The sequence below is a fragment of the Pseudomyrmex gracilis genome, unplaced genomic scaffold, assembly GCF_002006095.1.
Source record: "Pseudomyrmex gracilis isolate BER0280 unplaced genomic scaffold, ASM200609v1 scaffold_244, whole genome shotgun sequence".
Lineage (NCBI taxonomy): Eukaryota > Metazoa > Arthropoda > Insecta > Hymenoptera > Formicidae > Pseudomyrmex > Pseudomyrmex gracilis.
This window is the reverse complement of record NW_018020828.1, coordinates 10350-33262: the sequence shown is the minus strand read 5'-3', so window position 1 is coordinate 33262 and position 22913 is coordinate 10350. Positions and strand designations below refer to the sequence as shown.

Sequence of the window (22913 nt, the reverse complement as noted above, 5' to 3'; positions counted from 1 at the left end):
TTTTTTGTCAGTGTATATACTTACGAAATTTCCTTTTTTCAAAAATTGAGGTTCAATGTAGACGATAAATTTCGACTCGGGTTTTATCTCCACGCATCTCGTGGAGATTCGGATACTTGTCAATCGTCTCACGTCGTAAGTCTTGCGTGACCCAATTTTTTTTGTTTTCTTGTACACGATTCTTTAGCTCGACCGAACGCGAAGTCAGAGTTCACCCCTCCCGCTTTAACTTATTGCCTGCACGGAGTGCAACAACATGCGCTTGCGAGGTTTCGCAGAAGCCTTTACGGAATGGCAGTCTGCTTGTGACCGCGATATAATGAAAACCCAAAACTGTGGTCGCAGTGTTGATCGTCGTGTGTCGAGAAGAACGTCGAAAATTATGGCCGAGCGAAAAATGGCCGTGATTCAAGGCATGTGAAAAATAATTTTCGCGTCTTGCTTTTTGTCGCGAAATGCGAAAAAAAAATCATCGAAGCGCTCGTCTCTTTTAAACGAGTCTCTCGCAATCGAAACCCTCAGAAAGATTCGGAAATATTCTGTTTTTTAATAGCACCTCGTCGAGACAGAGAAGCTTTTTGTTTTGTGTTTCGGAATAAATTGGGAATTCAAAGCTCTTCATTTGTTGTGCTTTGTAATCTCTCTGCCGTAACGTTTTAACGTGTGTTCCGTTCGATTTCAAGCATTCTTTATTTTCTGCGAGCTGCATTCATCAAATATTAAAACCGATCCGTCGCTCAAAAAATACTTTTAATTTGTGTTTCCGAATGAAATAAAATCGAGACGAAATAAAATCGATAACGACAAATTTTTGCGCCGTATAATTTAAGAATAAAACCAAATTTTCTACACGCGCTTTCATTTCAATTTTTTCACATCGAAACAACTCCCCCCCCCCTCGTTATATAGTTCGTCGACCTTCAGTTTTCAAACGACCCCGATAGATTTTTTTTTACACGCCCGAAGCGCAACGACGTCGTGCGAGAGATGCACTTTTCTGAAACTTGCAGTGTTCCTTCTGATTGCCGCCTCGTCGAGAGCGTACGCGCTTCAGGAGTCAACCTCAACCGATTCGACGCCGGACGGTAACAATTGCTCGACCACCGACAGCTTCCTCATTCCTCGTCCGCCAAACGAGTCACGGAAAAACGAAATGGACACGATGGCGGCGGACGTGCTCGCAGACACGGGAAACAAGTTGAACGTGTCGCGTCCGCGAACATTGACCTTGCCGAAGGACTGGGACGAGAAGCCGAAGCTCAAGTTTCCGAAATTCGCCACCGAGGAGCGTTACAAGATGGCGAGTTTGCATCTCGATAGGGGATGGTTTACCTTCGATTTTCTCCGAGGTTTCCTGTCCTTCGTGCAACCGTACGACTTGCCCGTCGGTAAGATAATAATAACGTGAATGGTTTTCCGCGCGAGAGATCGGTTTCTAGAACAAACCCGTGTAAAGCTTTCGGCACACATGCTCGAACGTGGGATTCGTTCCTGTAATCGAGCGAAATCAGTTTCTCGCTCGAGTGTCATCTCGTATTATCGACGCTTTATACATACATACATATATATATATATATATATATATATATATATATAGACGTGTTTCACTTAAAAACTCTCTCTCGTCGCGGACTTCGATCTTATTTAAAGACAATTAACTTTCAGAGATGACTGTTAAGTCAAATCGACTTTTCTCTTTCAATATCGCGTCACGCGAAGTTTTCTCTCTTTTATTTCTCCCTTTTATTAGGTACTGTGCAAAAAAAAAAAAAAAAAAAAACGCACGCCCTTATTATTATTTTTTTTTCTCTTTCATTCGAACCAATAATAAATCTTTTCTATAGTTCGGCCGAGTAATTTAATATTGTAATAAAATTTCAACGTGCGCTAACGTCGGACGTATTATTATAGCGCGCTATTTCCGGCTTAATTATTTCCGATACAATTTTTTTTTTTTTTCGTTCTCTCGTTACAGATCTGCTAACGGACATCGTGGAACGTCGGATAAGCATTGCTAAATTGGTCTCAGAAGTAAGAAGGCAGGCTCAATGCCGAGATGCCAGAAATGTTTAGCTAGCGACGAACGACGCGGGGTGGATCGTTACGGCGGCTTCATTCATTAAGAAGAGCCCTCGAACGCTCTCGATGCTCCCGACCTTATTATTTCGAGAGGACGAGGGAGTTTCTCTCGCGCGCGCGCGACGCGACGATGATACACGCGATATACAATATATAATTTCTCGACCGATCCACAACGTCGTCGTCGTCGTCGTCGTTGTCGTTGTCGTCTCGCGCGGACGCTTTTCGAAGTTAAATTCCTCACAAGACTCTTGTCGTGAAACTTTTACAGTCCGTGCACGTGGAAGCAGCTTTTCTGGGCTTAGTAGGCGTGTGCTGCGTACTGGCCTGCATAATACCTGGCACGGAACTTTGGCTCGCCTGTCGTCCAATCAGAGAGGATTACAAACCCTCCCGACGTCCGGGTGTTCTAGCATTTCTCCTCTACGTTCTCGCCTTTATACTCGGGTACGACCTATGACGATTCTCTCCCCCCCCCCCTCCCCCGTTCTTAGACGCCCGGTTTCGCGAAAACTTATTACCCTCCACTTCCAACCCTACTCGTGTTCGCTGATTCTTCCGTCCTTCTTGATTACGCTCCGCGAGAATATAATCGCCGCCGCGAGCTCGGCGCGCGCGTTGACGTTGAATTTCCCGTCGATTACAAAATCGACGTCAAATCCTTAATTTATTTGCTTTTTGAGAATAAAAAAACGAAGAAATGTTTGCAAGAGGAAGAAGCTATTGTGTTTTGTTTTTGTTTTACATTTAAAAATAATTAGCAAATACTTGAGTAAAAATTAGCAAATAATTAGTGTAATTAATTATTGTAAGTTTGGAAAAAAATTTACATATACGTATACTTTGTTGGAAAATCGCTCTTGCAGTTATAGTAGCGTTAAATATCCAACGCGCGAAAAAAATGTTCCAGCCGAGATAAATAAAATTAGTAGAAAAAACGAGAGAGACGTTCTCTCTCCCTCTCTCTCTAAGTAAGTAGCTATTCGTCTTACCACGCTGTCGGTGAAAAAGCTTTTAACGTGAGTTCAAGCACTCGCGACGTTATTCATAATCCCTCGTGCGTGTGGCACTCAGGTCTTGCATGGCGACGATGATAATATGCAACGAGGCGGTGACAATGGGAATCGGAAAGATCCCCGTGACGTTGGAGACGGCGCTCAAGGATTTGAGAGAATATCACGCGGACACGACGTCGCAGCTGCGAAAGTATCTCACTAGGAGCTTGGACGTGGCCAGCGAGGCGATTCTCGCGGATCTGGACAGTGAGTGAAGATTTTTCTTTCTTTTTGCATTTTTAGAGACACACCGCGACGACGACGTGGCGAAAAACCTCAAGCAAAACGACACCGCGCGTCTCTCTTCCATTTCGCCGCGACTAATGAAGACGGGTAAGGCGCGAAACCACTTTTACAGATGTGTACCACCAACAACCACAGACGCGATTTCCGAGTGGCGTTTCTCTCATTCTTCTATCGTCAACCACACAAACACACACACACACACACACACACACAAACGCGTGACGAGCTACGTACCATAATTACGCGCGCCGTCTTAAGTGCGCCGCTTCTTTCCGGACTTTGCCACCTTCGCTCGTTAAAGTTGACGTGAAGAGTATCCAAAGGACAGAAATTAAACCAGAGGAGAAACAAGAGAGAGAACGTTAACATTGTAAGGAAGAGCGAGATCTTGAAGATAAAAAAAAAAACGCGCGCGTATGAAATACAAGACGCTCGAAAAGCGAAGTAAATTAAGCGGAATAAACTGTTCTTCTGAAGGAGTTTTTTACACGCTTTAAATAGGCTTCCCGCGGTTTCTTCCATTTGTTTATGTTTTTTTTTTGTTTTGCTGTTTTGCTCGAGAAAAAGTCTTTCTTTCTTGTTGGAATGGGAAAGAAAGAAAAAAACTTCTTCCGGTAATGGAGATAGAAAATGCGGCTCGAGAGTAGCCGATTAACTAATTTCCGAACGAGGTCGAGTGTGAAGAGCAGAGAATCCCGCTTGCGGTTCGATTGCTGGAACTCCGCTACTTTGATGCGGCACCCGGATTGTAAGCGATTCCCCGCGCTCTTGATTCTTGAAACGTCACCGCAAACTGACTGAATTCACGGTGTGCTAAACGCGTAGGCCCGCATTTCCAACATCGAAATCGTTCGTTACGATGTCGGTGGTTTCACAGCTGCGGATCTCACCGCTGCGCGCCGTGAACTTGACCGCAAACGCCGGTCGAAATCGAACGATTAACAACGGCTCGCTTGTTTGAAAATAAGAGACAAATCGAGCCGCTAAACTAAAAAATAAAAACTAACTCGAAGTAGGTTGGAAAATACAATATTAAAAAAAAAAAAAAGTTCTTATTATTTTATCACAATTTTATCACATTATTTGTTTTTTTCACAACACGTTAGTTTTAGTCGCTCGACTATAATGTAAATTTTTTCGACGATACCAGAAATGTAGCGAAATAAAAAAATACACGCGTCGAAAAACAATGGCGGATCATAGAGGATTTTATCGTTCGAATTTGCTGTTTATTTTATTATTTATTTTCATTAAAGATAAATATAAATAATATTGTGTACGTGTAATATTTAAATTTTCACAAATTTGCTGTTGTTGTGTCCCCGCGATCGATTATTTTATTTTTACGCGCGAATATCGATAGAGACGGAATGCTGATAGTTGTCTTATTTCTTGTCACGTCAGCGACTGAAAATAATTTCAGAGAAACGGCGAGGATGAGTAAATCAACGTTCGTATTACAAATGTGTATTTACGATACGTTCATTCGTTTAGCTCGCGCTCGGCGCAGATTGAAATATTTTTTATTCGATCTCTCACACGCACGGAATGACCGTCGCGCAATTCGACGCTCTTTATCGATTCGCTTGCGTGCATAACAAATTTATTTTCTGCTAATGTATATATACATATAACGTATGCAACAGATTCAGTTGATTTAACTTGCATCCAAGAGAATATGCGTCGCGCGATAACGATGCACTTATCGTTGATATTTTTAATTAGAATTTCTGTACTGAAAAAAACCTGCCGACAATATAAAAATGATACATTTTTTATTTTTATTTTTACGTAGTGCATTGTTTGTAGTTTGTTTGTTTGTTTTTTTTTTTTTTTATAATTGTCAAACAAAACAACGCGACGCACGCGATCTGTTTTGTATTTTTAATATATTATTATTATTTTTTTTTTTTTACATACTAAAGTTAATTTTTGCATATACTAATCATTATCTTTCTCTCTGTGTGCGCGCGCGCACACTTCAATTTCCATCCATTCGTCGGAAGATCGTGTATCTTCCGCACACACATTTATTTTCGCAACGCATAAAAAGGTGATCAATCTTTCATTTTGATCGTTATATGTAAATATATTACATTATATAACTATTATACACATTTTTATGTAAAATGCAGATTATTTAAATTTTAGTACTTAACTCGAGTATGTTTTTATCGATTTTTGGTTTTATATACTTTCAAGTCGTTATTCATTTAATTCTTTTACGTTGCGTTTCGGTGCTTTTGATGTATTTCTGCCACCAAAAAAATTGTATTCTTGTTTTGAGGATATCCCACTTACTTTAAGTATATTTTATACTAAAATAGGCGCCAAGAAGAGTTTCTTATTTTAAGAGGAAAATCCTCTAAATAAGTAATATTGATAAGAATATATACTGATTAGAATATAAAAAGCCTCTATAGAAAAACATATATATATCTCACTATCGAAAAAGACTATATTCTTAAATAAAGAATATATTCTTAATTTCAGAAGAACATCATCTAAAATCTTTAAGAAGATTTTTTAAGTATAAAATCTTCTACTTACAAGAATATAATTTTTTCGGTGTGGTCTCGAAACTCGGTAAAATCAAATATATTTGACAATAGCTTGCAGAGAGCCAAGTTAAATTCGTTTCAGAAGAATAGTAACGCGTCAAATTATCTTAAAAGTTACACCGAAAAAATTATATTCTTGTAAGTAGAAGATTTTATACTTAAAAAATCTTTTTAAAGATTTTAGATGATATTCTTCTGAAATTAAGAATATTCTTTATTTAAGAATATAGTCTTTTTCGATAGTGAGATATATATGTTTTTCTATAGAGGCTTTTTATATTCTAATCAGTATATATTCTTATCAATATTACTATTTAGAGGATTTTCCTCTTAAAATAAGAAACTCTTCTTGGCGCCTATTTTAGNCTTATCAATATTACTATTTAGAGGATTTTCCTCTTAAAATAAGAAACTCTTCTTGGCGCCTATTTTAGTATAAAATATACTTAAAGTAAGTGGGATATCCTCAAAACAAGAATACAATTTTTTCGGTGTAACAGCTCGCTCTGCATAAATAAACGCGGTAGCAGTTTGCAATGTTTTTGTTTTTTTTAAACCCGAAAATAATTTAACGTGTCAATCGATATTCGTGTTTGGGGGTGATTTCACGGTGGAGACATAGGCGATTCTCGCGTTGGTAGATCCCTCTACGCGGATGAATTACCGAGATGAGAGACGATGTCCGGCGCCACATCGTCTAATGACGTTTCTCACGACAGGAGACGCATAGGCTCCTAATGAAAGCTATAGACAGTCTATAATCGTCGCGTAATGGGTCCATCGTCGCTGGCACGTTAACAACCCTCTCTCCCCTCCCCAAAGCAAATTGAGCTCGTTAGTGCAATGCAACCACTACGGGCATTATGCGCGTTTGCCAGCACAAAGCTCGCTCGCGCGCGCGCGCACGCGCGCGCTACAATTCCTGTCTTGATTTCAGATCACGTACTGCACGCCCAAGTGGAACGACAACGATACGGTTTATCGACAACGTGACTATCTGTGTGCGCATGTGTGTGTGTGAGTGTCTCGTTTCTTTCGGTGTCCACATATCAGAAGCGTATATCATAAAGCGAAATTACTTCCTGAGCTCGATATCGCGAATTAAACGTTCCGCGCGGAGTTTATGAGTCTATGCGGTGGTGTATACAATTTTCCTATATTTTAGAAAACTCTCGCGCGCGCGGTGTGCAAATGTGTCTTGTGTGTGTGTGTGCAAAATTGTTTTACAAAATCGGTTCGTTTTTACACCGTTATCAGAAATTTCGCTTGTCACACCCCGTCGAAAAGAGAGAGCTTGCATCATCCGAACCACCTGCACGCGAAATTTCTATCAGATCAAGATAACCGGACACGGACGCAGGGGGGAGTGGATAAATTATTAGTGCCACGCACCGACGTGACAGGATTTACAATGTCGCGCTCACGTCTATACACTACACCCCATATAAACGCCGCACGCGTTTGTTAGTTTCCCCCAGGGGGGAAAACACGAGCGCGCGCGATTTGTTTTTAAGCGTTTGTCGCGCGATACGCTTTATCTGTTTTCGCGCGCGTTTCGATATTCTAATAATTTTATGCTCCCGTGAAATTTCCGAGGCTGCGATTGGAGGCGGAAAATTTGTTTTGGCGAAGCAACGACGTACAAAATGCTCCGTGCAAAAAATCGGTTCCGCGAGAATCGAAGGGGATCTCTTTTTTTTTTGTTGCCGAAGTAAAAACCGACACGTCCAGAAAAAGAGTTTTTTTTGTTCTCTTTTCGCGCAAATCCGAATTATCGCCGGTCGATGTATATATATATATATTGTCTGCGTAATGCGCAAAGTGACGTGTGTCTGACAACAGCGGATGCTGTTTGTATGCACGCGCGGCGTTTGTATGTTAATGGAATATCCGAATAAGGTCGGACGTGTGTGCGCGGTGATGTCTCGCTCATGTTTTACAGATGTCGAGGAATTATTGGGCAAGCCCGTGCAGACCGAACTCTCCGTCGAGACTGGACTTGACGTGGCGTTGGACGCACTCGTCGATCTGGCGAATGGTAAGATTTAACGAAAAAAAAACAAAACAAAACAAAAATGAGAATAAAAGAGGAGATTTTGCAAAGAAAAAAAAACGTTGGATATTGTTCAATTTCTTCATTGTCTGTGCGTCTCGGGGAAAACGATATAACATTGAGATATTTCGTGATTCTCTAAGATTCGGTGAAACAGATACTTGTATTTATTTATTAGCGAAGTAACGTGAGAGATTAGTGCCCTAAGGATATAACCGTTGTACGTATACAACGCGATGGATACCCTGTGTAGAGGATTATTCCGTTGCCAATATTATAGTTCGTTCGTTAGAACAGGAAGGTTGGCTGTGCGGCCGGAATGTTTGCATATTCATAACCGCAACCTACACGTCGTACTCGTCCTACGTACAAATTAATTTATGCGTCGAATTATGCGTTTCGCATGGAGGAGAGGAACGATCGTGTCGTTCACTTATTGCCTCGCAAGCGTGCGTAGACGCGCGATGTACATTTGACGACTCCGTTGTGGATTTCCGCACGTCGTTCGGCAAGAATAAAAGATTTAATGACGTCGTCCGGAAAAATTGGCAAAAAATCGGAAATTGTATTTTAACGCCGCCGCTACGAGGTAAAAACAACGAAATACAATTAATATTGATGTGATATCGAATAATGTGAATTAATAATACCGACTAATATATATATATATATATATCGACGTGCATATCGAATTAAGGCAATTAAGGTTTCGTGAATGGGCATTTTTTCTCTCGCACTTTATACGCGCACATCAAAACAAATGAATCGCTTAAACCGATATTATTATTATGAAATACGCGTTATCGACGATTCTCGTTTTAGCTGATCAATTTTGTTCGATGGTCATAAAGTTCTATCTTTGATTTCGAAATAATTTGCGTATTATTAATTTTTAATCGAAAATGAAAGCATTTGGAGAATAATTTATTCAAAGAAGGGAATCTCCCGGCGTTTTTTTTTTTTTTTTGTCAATCAAATGTTGCGACGATGATAAGCGAAAGAACTGATCTCTGTCTCGATGTAAAAAAATTCGAAGAAAAAAACTACGTAGGTACAAAGATTTCTCGCTTTCTCGAGAATTTCCCACGGAACTATGGCTGGAACGAGGAAAATCGAACCCCGGAAACATATCGGATATCTTTCGCGTTTGTTGTGTACACGCTGGTCTTTCGAATCTATCTGATACCGGTGAGGCATTACGTTTGTAATGAATATACATCTGTACATAAAGTAAGCGTTACTTGTGTGGACCGCAAATTTGCCCGACGTCACGGGGTGGTTTAGGGTCAGGTTGTTTCCAGTAGGAGGTTATTCGGTCTTCGGAACTATCCCCCGCCCGACGTTAAGTGACCTTCCCGATCTGGAGTGTCACTTAGTCACGGTACTAAGTTACTAACAGTATACTAACTAAATTAGTAGGCACCCGCCGCAACTGCGGGTCTCTCGCTCTTGCTATCTCTCCTTTCGCAGCAACCTCCTCTCGCGTAATCACTACACGTGTATCGCATGTAGTACACACACCGGCGCACCGCACCGGGTGTAACAATCATCTCGTAATCGGAGACAACGAATTCTTTTTCGCGAAGAAACTGTACAAAGAAACTGTACTTTTCGCAGAAAATTCTAATTAATTAATTAATTAATTAATTCGATTCAGTAAAATTCTCCGGAAATGTGAAAAGTTCTCTTTTCGGGCTTTTTGTTCGAAAGTATATATACAAGAAATAAAAACTGACGCCCACACAGACGCGAGATTAAGATCGGCGAAAAGTAGGTGCTTCACTTAAATTTCCATGAGGCGAGATTCGGAGTTAAATATCGAGTTACCGTGCCAATATCAACAAGAAAGACGAAACCCATTTTCTTCAGGAAGTTTTAATTAGAGGAGAGCTTTGGCTGCGCCGAAGGAGGAAGTTTTTAAAGATCCGCTGTTTGAGTTGTCGCGCGATAATTATTAACGTTACGTTTTTGATTATTACATATACGCTAATTATTGTACATACATTAATTATACATACATTAATTGATGATAAATAATTAAAAGGCCGATACGAGCAGTAAATACAGGATGTTCGTGTATAAATGTACTGTGTACACAGTATTTGTAATTCGTTGTCATACACGATTGACATCATTTACTTTATATTTTAGTGATGTTGTGATCTAATTTGTTTTTTAATTGAGTGAGTTTTATTAATTTGTTATTTTTGTATTTTATTACGCGATGTATCTTTTGCGCTAATTATCTATTATATTCATTAGATGTTTATTACACTGAAGAAGGTCCAAACTTGAGAACCAAAACGTATGTGTTTTTGGAATAAAGATTTATATTTATACACGAACATCCTGCATTTACTGCTCGTATCGGGCTTTTAATTATTTGTAACTTTTCACGAGCGATTGATTGATTATTAATTGATGATTATCACATACGCTTGAATATCGTCTTGATTGCTGCAATATATCAATACTGCATTGTTTTTTGTTAAGTGCAATATATATAAAAATTTCAAGGAAAATGGCTATTTGAAGCAGACACAGATGTAATGGTGTAAATATATAAACTTGATATTTTATTAATTTGTAAAACGTTTTCGACCTCTCATTTTAGGTCTTTCTCAATACAATAACGTACGCAAAAATGATTCTCGTCGATGTCAATACATGGCGTAACGTAATTCCTTACAAGTAGGAACCGAATAACTGATTGATGTGATCAAGTTTATATATTTACACCATTACATCTGTGTCTGCTTCAAATAGCCATTTTTCTTGAAATTTTTAAATACTTGAAGCTTATTTACACACTTTTAAATTATGCAATATATATGTTAAACGTTGCAACTTCTTTTGAATAAATTATATCGTCGCAAAGTGTCGCAACCGCCGTCGAATTCGCCTCGCACGCCGTGATACCTGATTTGAATCTCGAGGGTGGGTTTTCCCTTGACGGGGGGGATATGCGTTTGCAGCGAATTAATTCAAGTAACGAAAACCTGTTATCAGTGGTAAGTGCTCGAGGAGACGCGATACGACGCTATCGCTTATTCCCATCAGCGGGGAAACGGGGAAATGGCGACTAGCGGCGGTGTCTTATATAAATTGCTTCGTTACACCGCCGCATTATTACTTTCGGGGTTGTCGGTTAATAGTTTGATAACCTGCTTGAGCGCGCGGTGTGTCGCAAGTTCGCCTCTCGGAGATTATTACACCGCGTATCGCCGATCTCGACAAACACGCGAGAGGGTGCGCGGTAATTAAAGCGCGGCGAGAGATATTGGCGCGCGTGTGTTTTTTTACAAACGGGGAATATATATATATATATATATATATTCGAGAGGCTTCTCTTGTTCAATCAAAACAAACGCTTCGATGAGATTTCTTGGAATTTCTCGCGAACAGAAATCAGTTTGGTTTTCGCGCGCCGCGAAATTCGGAATAAGTTTAGAGCTGGCGAGAGCTGTTGGATAAGCGAAGGGATACAAGAGAACATAGAACAAGAGGGATATATACACGTCGTTAATGGTATCGTATCGCACGTTTCAGCAACGCAGGAGTTATCCGCCAGGGCCGAATCTTTGCTGAAGGAGGGTAAGAGAGCTCACGAACTCGGATTGGAATTGAGTAGAGAAACGGACGAGATACGACGGGACTTGGAAGGTGCGGTGAGAGCTTGCTCGGGTCCAGATCGTTCTCTTTGTGCTGTCATTGACTCTTCGGGGATTCGCCTGGATCTGCGGATAGAACGGGTGAATAAACTTTACGACCCGACGGTTCGTTTCCCTCCGGTCTTCGTTTTCCCGGCCCGGTGATAAACGAACATTTTTGCCAGCATTTTTATTACCGGCCGGCGTGGATGTTTCATTTACACGCGATGGGCGCCGCCGAAATTTTTTAAATAAATAAATAAACACGAATACGTAGGAAAGATGTCGAAATGGGATAGCGAATAATTTTCGGAAAACAGTGTGTGAAAATTTACATTTATTTGATTATCTAACGATGTTTATTTTTTTATTATCTGATGGAATTTTAATTAAAAAATCAAGCTCTCTCAACATTTGCATTTACGTTTTTATTTGCGTTTTTTTTTTTAGCTAGTTTTTGAATTATCCGAGTACGTAATATATAATAACGCTTTATTTTTCGTGCGATATTTTTTTACTTTATGAACTTCCCGGTTTTCTTTGTATATTTATAAAAAGTCTATAACTCTCGAGCCAAATTACTTTATAACTGTTTAAATCTCGATAGTCTAAAAATTTCGTAGAAAACAAGAAAATTAATTCGACCGCGGCGCGCGGAAAGTTTTTCTCAAGGATCTTCATTTCTTTCGTTAGTCACGAAGTTCTGCTTCACACTTACGCGAACTAATACACGCGCTCGCATCTCCAGATTCACAAGTGCACTCATTTCTTTTCTATTACTGAAACAGATTCAACCGCGTTACACCGTGATAGCAGTGTTTCTCTCTCGTCCAACTTCCGCTCTTCCGTCTCAATTTATCATCCGGTTTGCTTTTTCAAGATATTTCCAATACACAAATTTCTCTCTCAGAGAAACTTCTATTATACAACAAAAAGATGTTCTTAAGAAAATAAGACGAACTTTCACCGTGAGATTGCGCTACTCTTTTGCGCGTTTTATCCGATAACGTCTTTGCTCTTCATCGTCGGGAAAAAATACGAAACTTACAACTTGAAGACAATTTGTCGATCGTCGACGCGACGTCGAAGCATTTTTCATAATTTTCAAGTTTAATGAGCAAATTATTTTCATATTGCACAGATTGTTTCAACATACACAGTTAAATCTTTTTGAAGTTCGAACAATTTCATTACAGTGAGAATTATCCAAGTTTTTTTCACAGTGTTTTAAATAAAAAAAAGTAAAAAATTGTTCGATGTTTTTAAAACAAAATCGCGACACCAAAGTCACGTGATTTTTATTATTCGCTGCATCTTTTGTTCCTTCGGAAAATTTTGTTTCTTTATCATTTATTAATCTTTTGATGCTTCAAACGTGGAAAGAAATTTATTTCAAAGCGAGCACGCAACAAATGATCCGCTTATTCTTCAGAATATGTCCCGTACTGCTGCGTTTTTTGCCGTAGCTACTCAGAGACGATCGTCTGCTGCGTCTACGGAGCAGCGGTCGGGAAAATTTGACGGAGGCAGGACGCAGGGCTCGAGGGGAATACCTGTACGTACCGCAACACATCGCCCGGACCACGCTGGATGCTCGTAACCGTAGGTAGAATATTCACGGTTGCGTTCGTCGAATTCATATTATATTATCGGAGAAAAGAGAGAGAGAGAGAGAGAGAGAGAGAGAGATCGTTCTCAATGGGCGGAGAGACTTTTTTTCGATACAAACCGAGCGTGTCTCGCGAATATGCAACTCCGCGGAATTTAGTTGAGCATGCAACTATTACTTTGGCCGCGACGCGAAGGAGAGAGACCTGGGTGCGGTGGATTGCGCAAGGAAATGTTGAAGAGAGCGCGGCGGAAACGCTGGAATACAATGTGCCGTACGATGAGCGTAGGTGAACTTCTGCCTTCTGGCACATTGATGCCAGTGTATTATGATACGTTGACGGGCACGCATGACAACACTCGAGCGCGCAAACTTTACCGTGAAGAGAGAGAGAGAGAGAGAGAGACAGAGAGAAGCAGAAGCTTCTCCCTAGTTTCTCTCGAAGAAAGCTAAATTAGCCCCTTCACCGCCAGGTTTCTCTGGATGTTATGCGAGATGACGCGAATTAAGCTGAACAAATGGCTCACGGCGACGCTCCGCTGGGAAAGTAATAAATGACACGAAGAATTGCGCTGCTTCATCGGCGCTAACTCGCTAATTTACGAACGCGAAGACACTGAAATAAACTGCTCAATTTACTCGCGAGAGATAGAGTTTCTTATCTTTCTTTTTTTTTGTTTTTTTTTTTGTCAACGATAACAATCCGTGTCCTCCGCGTTTACATTCTAATTTCGTATTGTAATTTGCATCACAAAACTATCTATAGCGCGTAACGCGCGGGAATCGCAATTTTGAGAAATACAGTAAGTACTTCGCGTAAACGCGCGTGTATATATATCGCGAAATATCTATCCCGTCGAGCTTTCGATTTATTTCGAGAAATCCAGTTTCTCGTGCGAACAGACACGTCGGTTGATTCGCGAAATAATTTCGACGGCAATCTCTCGAGGAAGAACGCACTCCGACGCGAACAATAGCCGGGAAAAGACGACTAAAACGCTCGGGAAGTGCGGTAAACCTTCGCCGCGATTAAACTATATAGCGCGTGTTTCTGATAAATCTCGCTCTAGTTCGCGTCTCGCATATTTCGACTGCCTTGAAGCAAAGCGAGCGAACAAAGCGCGGAGAGTCTCTCACAGAGTTCCGACGAAATAAGTCCGATGGATTTTGCGGCGGGAGAGAATTACTTCCGAACCTCGCAGGTACAGCTCTCGTGTAGCCATTTATATATAAATATATATATATATATATATATATATAATAGTATATATAATAGTACATATATATATAATAGTATATATAATAGTACATATTATATAATAGTATATATATATACTATATATATACTATATATATATACTATATATATTAGGTCTACCGGAATGTTCTGTCCGTTTTTAGAATAAAACAAAATAAAAATTTTTCTTACCGTCAATAAACTTTATTAAATAATATAATTGCCATTATTATATTAATGATTTCTTGCCAGCGTGAGGACAATTTGTATATCCCATTTTTGAAAAATTAAGAAAAATTTGTATTTTGTTTTATTCCAAAAACGGACAGAACTTTCCGGTAGACCTAATATATATATAATGTATATATATATAATGTACACAAATACACATATACTCAACATTACGCGACGTTTTTGGCGCTCAAGATTCTAATATCGGTTATTCGCGTGTAAAACTTTCTCGAAAAACTTTGTCGGAAAGTAAAACAGCTGAGAAAGCTGATTTAGATTGTGGATTGTGTGTGACCGAAGACAACCGAGCGAGAGAATAAATTTCGCATAAACATTTAAGAGAAAAGAGCGTTTTATCTCAGATTATACTCGGAAAAGTTTTCCAGATTTTTCGGTGGTTCGTGTAATATCTTATAAAGGGAGTACCTTGACGCAAATCCAATATCGAAGAGATACCGCGGCGAAAAAGTGAAGTTTCGAGGAAAATACTTTTTCGCGCGCGGGATTTATAAGGGGCGCGCGTTATCTCGTGTTCTCTTCCGAGATACTTTCCCTTATCTACGTGCCATACACTCTTGTCTACGTCGTACAACAGTGATGTGTTTAAGGCATATTATAACTTTGAAGAAGGCCACTCGGGCTTCTCGAATCGAGTTTTATCGCGAATCGGGGAGAAGCGGAAACTTGCCGGTTTCGAACGAGAAAAAGGCGTTTTTTTTTCCGGATATTCCGACAATTAAACTTCCGCAAATTGTTGACAAAAAAAAAAATCAACGAAAACGCAACATTTCTTATTTGCATCAAGAGAATTAACAAAATTCGCAAGAGTATAAAAAATTTTTTTCCGACGCGCGTTTCTCTCGTTATTTCTCGCTCGACTTACAAACGATAAAGTCGTATTTTTGCTCCCGCTTTTGCGTCTGACACTTCGCTAAAGAACATTTTATCTCGCACTCGAAGCGTATAAACGTCTTTCGAAACGTTGACAGCTTGCAAGAAATATGTGACGCATGTGTTAATTCCCCCGGCTTTACAGCAGAATGCGCATAAATTCCCAGCGTGGAATATACCGGGCACATATTCGCGCGCCATGGATTATTTCCAAATGCGGGATTATATCTTAAAGTACGCGGTGCGATTCGCAACAGAAGAGACTCCGGGTTTTTGCTCGAATATTCTGTCTTTATTTTTTTTCAAACGCTCATTCAGACTAAAATATCAAAATGCAATGTACGTTTGACTCTTTGACTCTCTCTTCGCAATATTTCTTTTGATTTCGGCTCGAAAAAAAACAAAAAAAAAACAAAAAAAAAAAAAACAGTTACAGTCGGGTGCGACTAAATCAGCAACTTGTTAAAACATTCCCATCTCGCATTCACCTTCGCTCTCTTTGAACTCGGATCGTTTAGCGCGACAAGTCGCGTTTCTCCATGACATTTTTTTGCACACGCCCCCCTTTTCTTTTATTATTTTTCCACGTCGCGCTGTACAAAACGATATTTCGTCACAGACCGAGACGAAGTGTGTGCGTCAGCGTTTTTGTCCCTATATAGCGCGATGAGCGCGGAGATCATCGGTTAGAAAGGGCGAGAGAGTCTGGGGAGGGGGACTTTATCCTTAATAGACAAACGAAATGCGGCAAATGCTCGGAGCAAACATCTCTCTTCGTGTTATATATATCTTTCCCCGAGGCAGAACCGTATAAACTTTCGCGATGGGATCGGTTGATTGATGTCAGGAGAGTCGCGCGTTGACGGGCCTGTCGTGTCGAGCAATATCGCGGATCTGTTCCACTTGCTGTTTCAACGTCGATATACGTGACAGTAGCGAGGGGGCAGCTTAAAAAGTGTTTACAATGACGTATAATCTGTTTATTTATTACGCGCGCGCACACACACACACACGTATGCATTATGTCGCACATACACAGTAAAAAATTGTGCGTCAAAATGTAGAACTTTTCTTGTGTTACGACGTTTTGATTATTACTTCAATGTAAAATTAACATAATACTGATATGTTATTATTTTTTTAATCTTTTCACGTGTCAAATTTATGTTAACTTCACAAATTATCATTTTTTGCATGTCATTTAAAAATGGAATATTGTTTAAGTGCTTTTAACACAATGATTTCAATTAATCTAGATGTCTTAAAGTCAATTTAACATACTTAAAAAAATTTTAAAAATCTGTGGCCACATTGTACAAACTAAAATGTTTTATTAACATTTCTTACGAGTTACTGTAACTATTGTTTTGTGCAGTTTTAATTATTTTATATGTTATTTTTACATCACGCTTACAGTCAAAATAACAAATATAAATGTAAAGTATTGTGTCAAGTATTTGACTTTACTAGTTTGTCAATAAGTGACTCACAACGAATAAGTTGTTTTAACTTACAATTTAGAGTGGACCTCCTGGGACATGCAAAAAATGTTAAAATTAACATTTTTTTTTTTACTGTGTACCTATCGATTCCGATATTGCTTTAATTAAAAATCTAAATATTTCGTTCAATTGTTTTTTTTTTTTTGTACATGAAAAATTCGAAAGAGGAGCGTCGGAACAAATTTTAAATTGAAATAGTTGACAATTTTAATTTATCCAAATGAACAAAATATTTATATCTGTTTTTTTGAATCGCACACATTTTTTTTTTTCTATGATTTGCTTTCAATCACACTTCGTTGTATCAAATTGTTCATTGTTACAGCTGCTCCCTTTTTGTAATTAATATCCGCGATATTGTTGTGAAATATACTTCCGATCGTTGCGGAGCGTATCGAATAAGTGATATATTCTCATTGGCGATTTGCTGTTAAAAAATTATGCGCGTAAAATAGCGCAAAATATATATAAAGAAAAATTGATAAAAAGATCAAATGTCATTGAGCAATGAAGTCCGTTGATAAATAAAAACGTATAAAAGAGTTCCGGGAAATTTATTAATAAAGAAAATTGAGAACATTCCCTCAGGGAATCAAGAATGATGGATACTACGACGCGCGGGAATGTCGATGAACCGAAGCGACGGCGGACGACTTGTACTTTCCTATCGACTTCTTAATTCGCTATCGACCAATAACGTTTAGTCGTCCTCCGCTACCAACCGTCCGTCTCTAGACAGATCTCGACAGAGAGGTGACGCTTCGACGCCTAATGCGAAATCCATATCGCATTAATATTACAGTGAGAGAAAAAAATGCGCAAATAGTTCGTAAAAATTCGTTTCCAACGGGTGATGAAGTCGGAAAGTTTTTAGAAAAACGAGCGAAGTTTGTCGCGCGCGCGCGCGCGCGCGATCAAAGATTGTTACAGTTCTTATTTAATATTTCCGTACATATTTTGCGAAGAAAACCAAAGAAAAGTTGACATTAAATTATTTTGATTGTTAACGCTTGATAAATGAGCGAATAACTTTTTTTTTTAACATTCGAAGATGTTTTTCGAGTTTTTGAACCGCGTTAGTGTCATTTTTATATAACGACGTTTCGTGAATCATCTCAGCTCAGCTTCATCGGGGTTTCAAGAGCGGTCTGACAACTTTGTTTTTTACATGCAGAATTAATAAAATACACAAAGTCACATGTTTAAAAGCCGTAGGCACATTTGCTTGATTCCGCATTGAAAATCAGGTTAATAAAATAAAAAGTTGAATTTTTTATGTGATTAAGTGCGAGAGTAAAACGCGATGCGCGAGTAGATTTCTGCATAATTTTTTTTTTTGTTTTTTTTTCGACAAATATTCGTTTTTCCGCTGTAGCAATGAATCGCGAAAGAATCACAAAGAACGCACAGAGAAAAATTTCATATTTCCGTAGTGATTCGACGCGAGATCAATGCAGCACGTGCCAGGATTGTCGATCAAACGCGCAGCCTAGAGACGAGCAGTTTCGAACTCTCAAAGCAGCTGGATTCAGCGAGAAACGTCGCGGATTACGCAGTACCTCATGTCATCGCTTTCGAGCATATCAGATGGATCGTCGGTATAGGTATATATACGTAGAATTTTTCAAGATTACATTGAATATTTTCTCGGCATTCAACGTCGGCGTTCGCGTTTGGATATTTGAAAAACGATAGCGCGCGAATCGTGCGAAGCATCTCCGAACGCGAGTGAAGGATTTAAAAAGCACTCGGCGAAGATACATTTCCGCACGCATCTTCACGTGAGATGTTTTTATATAACATTGTTTGGAAAACGAATTTTTTTTAGTTTTTTTTTCTTTTTTTTCGATGAGAATAACGTTTCTAATCGCATTTTTTGTTTTTTTTTTTTGTATTTATATTATTGATAGCTTTATTTGTACAATTGCACTTGAGAATAATTCTTTACGGTCCAGAACAAAACGACCGTTGGAAAATAATGGTTTGTTTGCTTGTGACGTGTACACACAGCTACTGTTCTGTGCATTTTGCCGGTCTTTTCGCTGCTGATTGGGGCTTTGTGCTGTCGCTGCGGATCATCCGAGAATAAAGTGCGTCCGACTCTTTTATGGTAAGCGTTATTTAATTCGTATAAATTATTAACAAAAGTGTGGAAAGAGTAATTTCGTTCGCGAAAATATGTTTTTTTTTTTTTCAACGTGGTTTTCGGAATATAATCTCGTTTGAAGATATGTTTTCACGAAATGGTGTTTTTTTTTTTTTGTTTTAATTTTACGAGAGAGAAAAAGAATTGTTTCTGTATACGAGATGCACAAAGTATTCCCGATATGGAATTTTGAATCGAATTTAATTTGAATTATAATGTGTATTAATTTACACGTTTAAAAATATATTTCGCACGTACGTCCAACGTTTTGTCTCGTATTGGTCTCTTCGTATGTACCGGCTCATACCGGTTCTCTCATATAGTTAAAAGAGCTCTTTTTATAAAAAGAGCTTTTTTTTTGTACAATTTGTACATTTTATATATTTACGTTTTCAACACTTTTTTCTTTTTTTTTTTTTTATTGTATCATTCGAACAAGTAGAAAAAAATTTTTCGGCACGTATAGTTTCATTTGATGTAATAAAGTAAATATAAATTTATAATGAAATTTACGCCAAGTTTATACTATGCTGCAATATTGCTTAGATAAAGTTCGGTTTACATGCAGTCTGTGGATTATCTTCGTATCTTGTACCTTACCTTTTGTAATTTACCTCATTATGCTTCACGCTTTTTTGCCTTTATATTGAGAACGTTATAGTTATTAATTATAAAATTATAATTCGTTAATATAGCAATCCGTTTCCATCATAATAAGACTGTAATATTTTTCAGCGTAATAAACAAAAAAAAAAAAAAACAAAAAATATGCCGCGAATGCTGCAATAAAACCTTATTGGCGAATATGTACAACGCTGGTGCGATAAAATGTTTTAATATCGCGAAGCGCGATATTACAACACGTGAGACAATATTTGCGTTGCAGTAAATTTATTAACGAATCGCGTCACACACACGCGGCAGATAAAGGCTCGTATAGAAATAAATCCTTGTGCGAGCTAAAATATAAGACAGATTGTCGTCGGATTGAGCGCGTCGATCGGATTTCAGCGGCGTGGTCGCGAGTTGTTTCGTCTCTATTGCGTTGTGGGCCGTGTTCATTGTCGCTATGGGCATCGCCAGCCACACAGAGATGTTGATTTGCCGACCTCTTGAAGATCCCGACTATCGCGCCATGGAAGCCGTGCTGGAAACTCGAGCGTTTCTTGGAAGAAGACTCGCCGTTCCTCTCAAGGATCTCTTTGAGTAAGCTACGGTGTTCTAATCAAGCTAATCGCGTTCTCTGCACGCGGATATTATATTCCTCCTCGAAAGACGCGTTTAGGGTAGAGCTGAAGATTACGGAAATCGGATACGTCTACGGGCGCTTGTTACAACTTGCGCGTTAATTTGATCGAGGGAGAGAAAATTTGTTTTGTTTTGAAAAATTAACTTTTTTTAAATAAATTTTTTTGTTTTTTTTTTCATCGTTTTGATTTAAAAAAATCATGTTTTAATACGCGTGTAATTTCATTTTGTAATGATATAGTACAGTAAATGTAAACTCTCTCTCTCTCTCTCGTGCGAAAACCGCGCCGCGTTGCCTCGCAATCGATACACCAGCAGTTCGAGTTACACTATTTTGTTTTATTTATATTTTATTTATACCATAGACGCTATTCAGACTTGTATGCAAACGTGCGCTTTTAGCGGCGGAGTATTTATTTTTTGCAGAAAATGTCGAAACAACGAGGCGGCGTATCCCGCCTTTGGGCTCGAAAACGTCATGAAATTGGAACACATGACCGCGCACTGGACGTGGCCGGGCTTGTCGAGAGCGATTTCAAATAACAAAATCGATCTGAAGGGTCTTCAGATACTTACGCCGAATTTGCGTCATCGTCTTCAGGATCTATTGTACGCTTGCAGCTTGAATCTCACGGCGCACAGAATTATGGTACGTAAGTTGATTTATGAGCGCAATATGTTGTTTCGCGTTTTATTGCAGTCTCTCTCTCTCTCTCTCCCTCTCTTGGTCTCTCGATCTCTCGTTCTCTTTGTTCTTTTCGAATAAGAGCGTTAAAAATAGAGACAGAAGTTTTACCGGACTCTTTAACAAGTTGATTAAAGCCGGAGATTACTCCTTGCATACCTTTGAAGAATTTTCTTGAGAGAAAAATCCACCCCGCCTCTTAAAGAAAAATAACAAATTTTGCACAGCTGCATCGCTACCGCTAATGCCAGACCGGCCGCTATGATAAACGACACGGATTTCATAGCGAGTGGTTTTCCGTGATTATGCTTTAATGCCGCTGCTAATTAAAGTGTATTTAACATCGCGCGCACAACTACGGCGATTTGTCAAATAGACACACCGTACATATTAACCGAGGACTGATTAATTCACACGTGCACGCGCGCGCGTATACTACTTTGATATTTTAATTTTGCAACGCGCTGTTATGTCATTTAAAGCATTTAACAAACACAAAACCTTGTTCAACACGTAAGTGTTGAATTTGATGTTGATGTTAATTTTTTTGATGTTTATTATTTTCAATTTATGTTGTTGGTTTTTTTTTTTTTTTACCGCAGATTCAGGGACCAATTCTGAGCAAAGATCTGAACACGATGTCCGATCAACTCGACAATATATCTCGTCAGCTACAGGATCGTAGTATCGCCAGGGAGTTGCACAGCATCGGAATAACAATGCGCGATTTATCGTCGAGACGAGTGAGACCCTTGATGAAGTTGCAAGACGATCTGGTGTATCGTATCACGGTATTGGAGCTGCAAGTGCAACCTCTCTGGCGTCAGATCAATCAATCGATTTCCCACTTGAGGACTATACAATATTTCGTAGATCATCAGGGAGACAAGATCGCTCAACTGGTGTGTGTTTCCAAACAGATTCTCTCTGCGGTATTATGTAAACAAATCAAAATCTCGGTTAAACGTTATTTATAAGATGGAACATTAGATACCCGAGTCAAATTATTGTTATATTTGTAGAAAACAAAATTGTACAACGACCGATTGACAGGCTATTTAGATCAATGGCGAGCTCACATGCTCACCGAAATGGGCACGGCGGTGTCCAAGTGTCGGCCGTTGTGGGACGTTCTCGAGGGATTGAGAAACTTGTTTTGCGCTCATATTTTGGGTCCTTTCGTATGTAAACAAACATTGAAGAGATTCAATTATTTAATAGATATCAATATAGTTTCTTACACGATTTGTATTTATATATATATATATATATAGGACGGTTTTTGGTTCGCTACACTCATATGCGTGGTCGCGATGATAGTCGGCACGCCGACCGCTCACGTTTTATCGCTGGTGTACAAAAAACCATCTTATTTTAAAAAAGACGCTGTCCTTTTGCCGAGAAGAACGTTAGTATAGATTATTGTAATTCACTTAAAGCAATTATTAGTTTTTTATGTTTATATAAAAATATACAACAAAAAACTATTTTTAACAGGGAGAGTATTACTACAGAGCAGGAAGCATGGCAAACACCAGAGTAAGTATGAGTTAAAAAATTAGAACGCGTTTTTTATTACCTTATGCACTTAGATTATTATTATTATTATTATTATTATTATTATATGTGATATTATAAAAAGCAATCATAAATGCACATTTGTCAACAAAATTGTCTATTTATATTAATAATCGCAATTATATATATATATATTTCTATT

The 22913-nt window shown here is 38.8% G+C and overlaps 1 protein-coding gene across 2 annotated transcripts in view; it reads left to right on the top strand.

Annotated features, from left to right (window-relative positions):
• The first annotated feature begins 318 nt into the window (after nucleotides 1-318).
• Nucleotides 319-22913, top strand: part of LOC109859167 (prominin-1-A) — a 22883-nt gene continuing 288 nt past the window's right edge. Inside the window, exons 1-16 of one of the 2 annotated variants that reach the window (XM_020437156.1) lie at nucleotides 319-413; nucleotides 1011-1388; nucleotides 1976-2031; nucleotides 2351-2526; nucleotides 3154-3341; nucleotides 7884-7979; nucleotides 11544-11746; nucleotides 13111-13246; nucleotides 18548-18718; nucleotides 19125-19224; nucleotides 20272-20466; nucleotides 20935-21157; nucleotides 21796-22095; nucleotides 22216-22374; nucleotides 22468-22601; nucleotides 22691-22732. In XM_020437156.1, coding sequence (XP_020292745.1) covers nucleotides 320-413; nucleotides 1011-1388; nucleotides 1976-2031; nucleotides 2351-2526; nucleotides 3154-3341; nucleotides 7884-7979; nucleotides 11544-11746; nucleotides 13111-13246; nucleotides 18548-18718; nucleotides 19125-19224; nucleotides 20272-20466; nucleotides 20935-21157; nucleotides 21796-22095; nucleotides 22216-22374; nucleotides 22468-22601; nucleotides 22691-22732 — 2651 coding nt within the window. In that variant the 5' untranslated portion in view covers nucleotide 319. Of the gene's footprint in view, nucleotides 414-1010; nucleotides 1389-1975; nucleotides 2032-2350; nucleotides 2527-3153; nucleotides 3342-7883; nucleotides 7980-11543; nucleotides 11747-13110; nucleotides 13247-18547; nucleotides 18719-19124; nucleotides 19225-20271; nucleotides 20467-20910; nucleotides 21158-21795; nucleotides 22096-22215; nucleotides 22375-22467; nucleotides 22602-22690; nucleotides 22733-22913 lie in introns of both variants that reach the window. The other variant, XM_020437155.1, reaches the window with a different exon arrangement.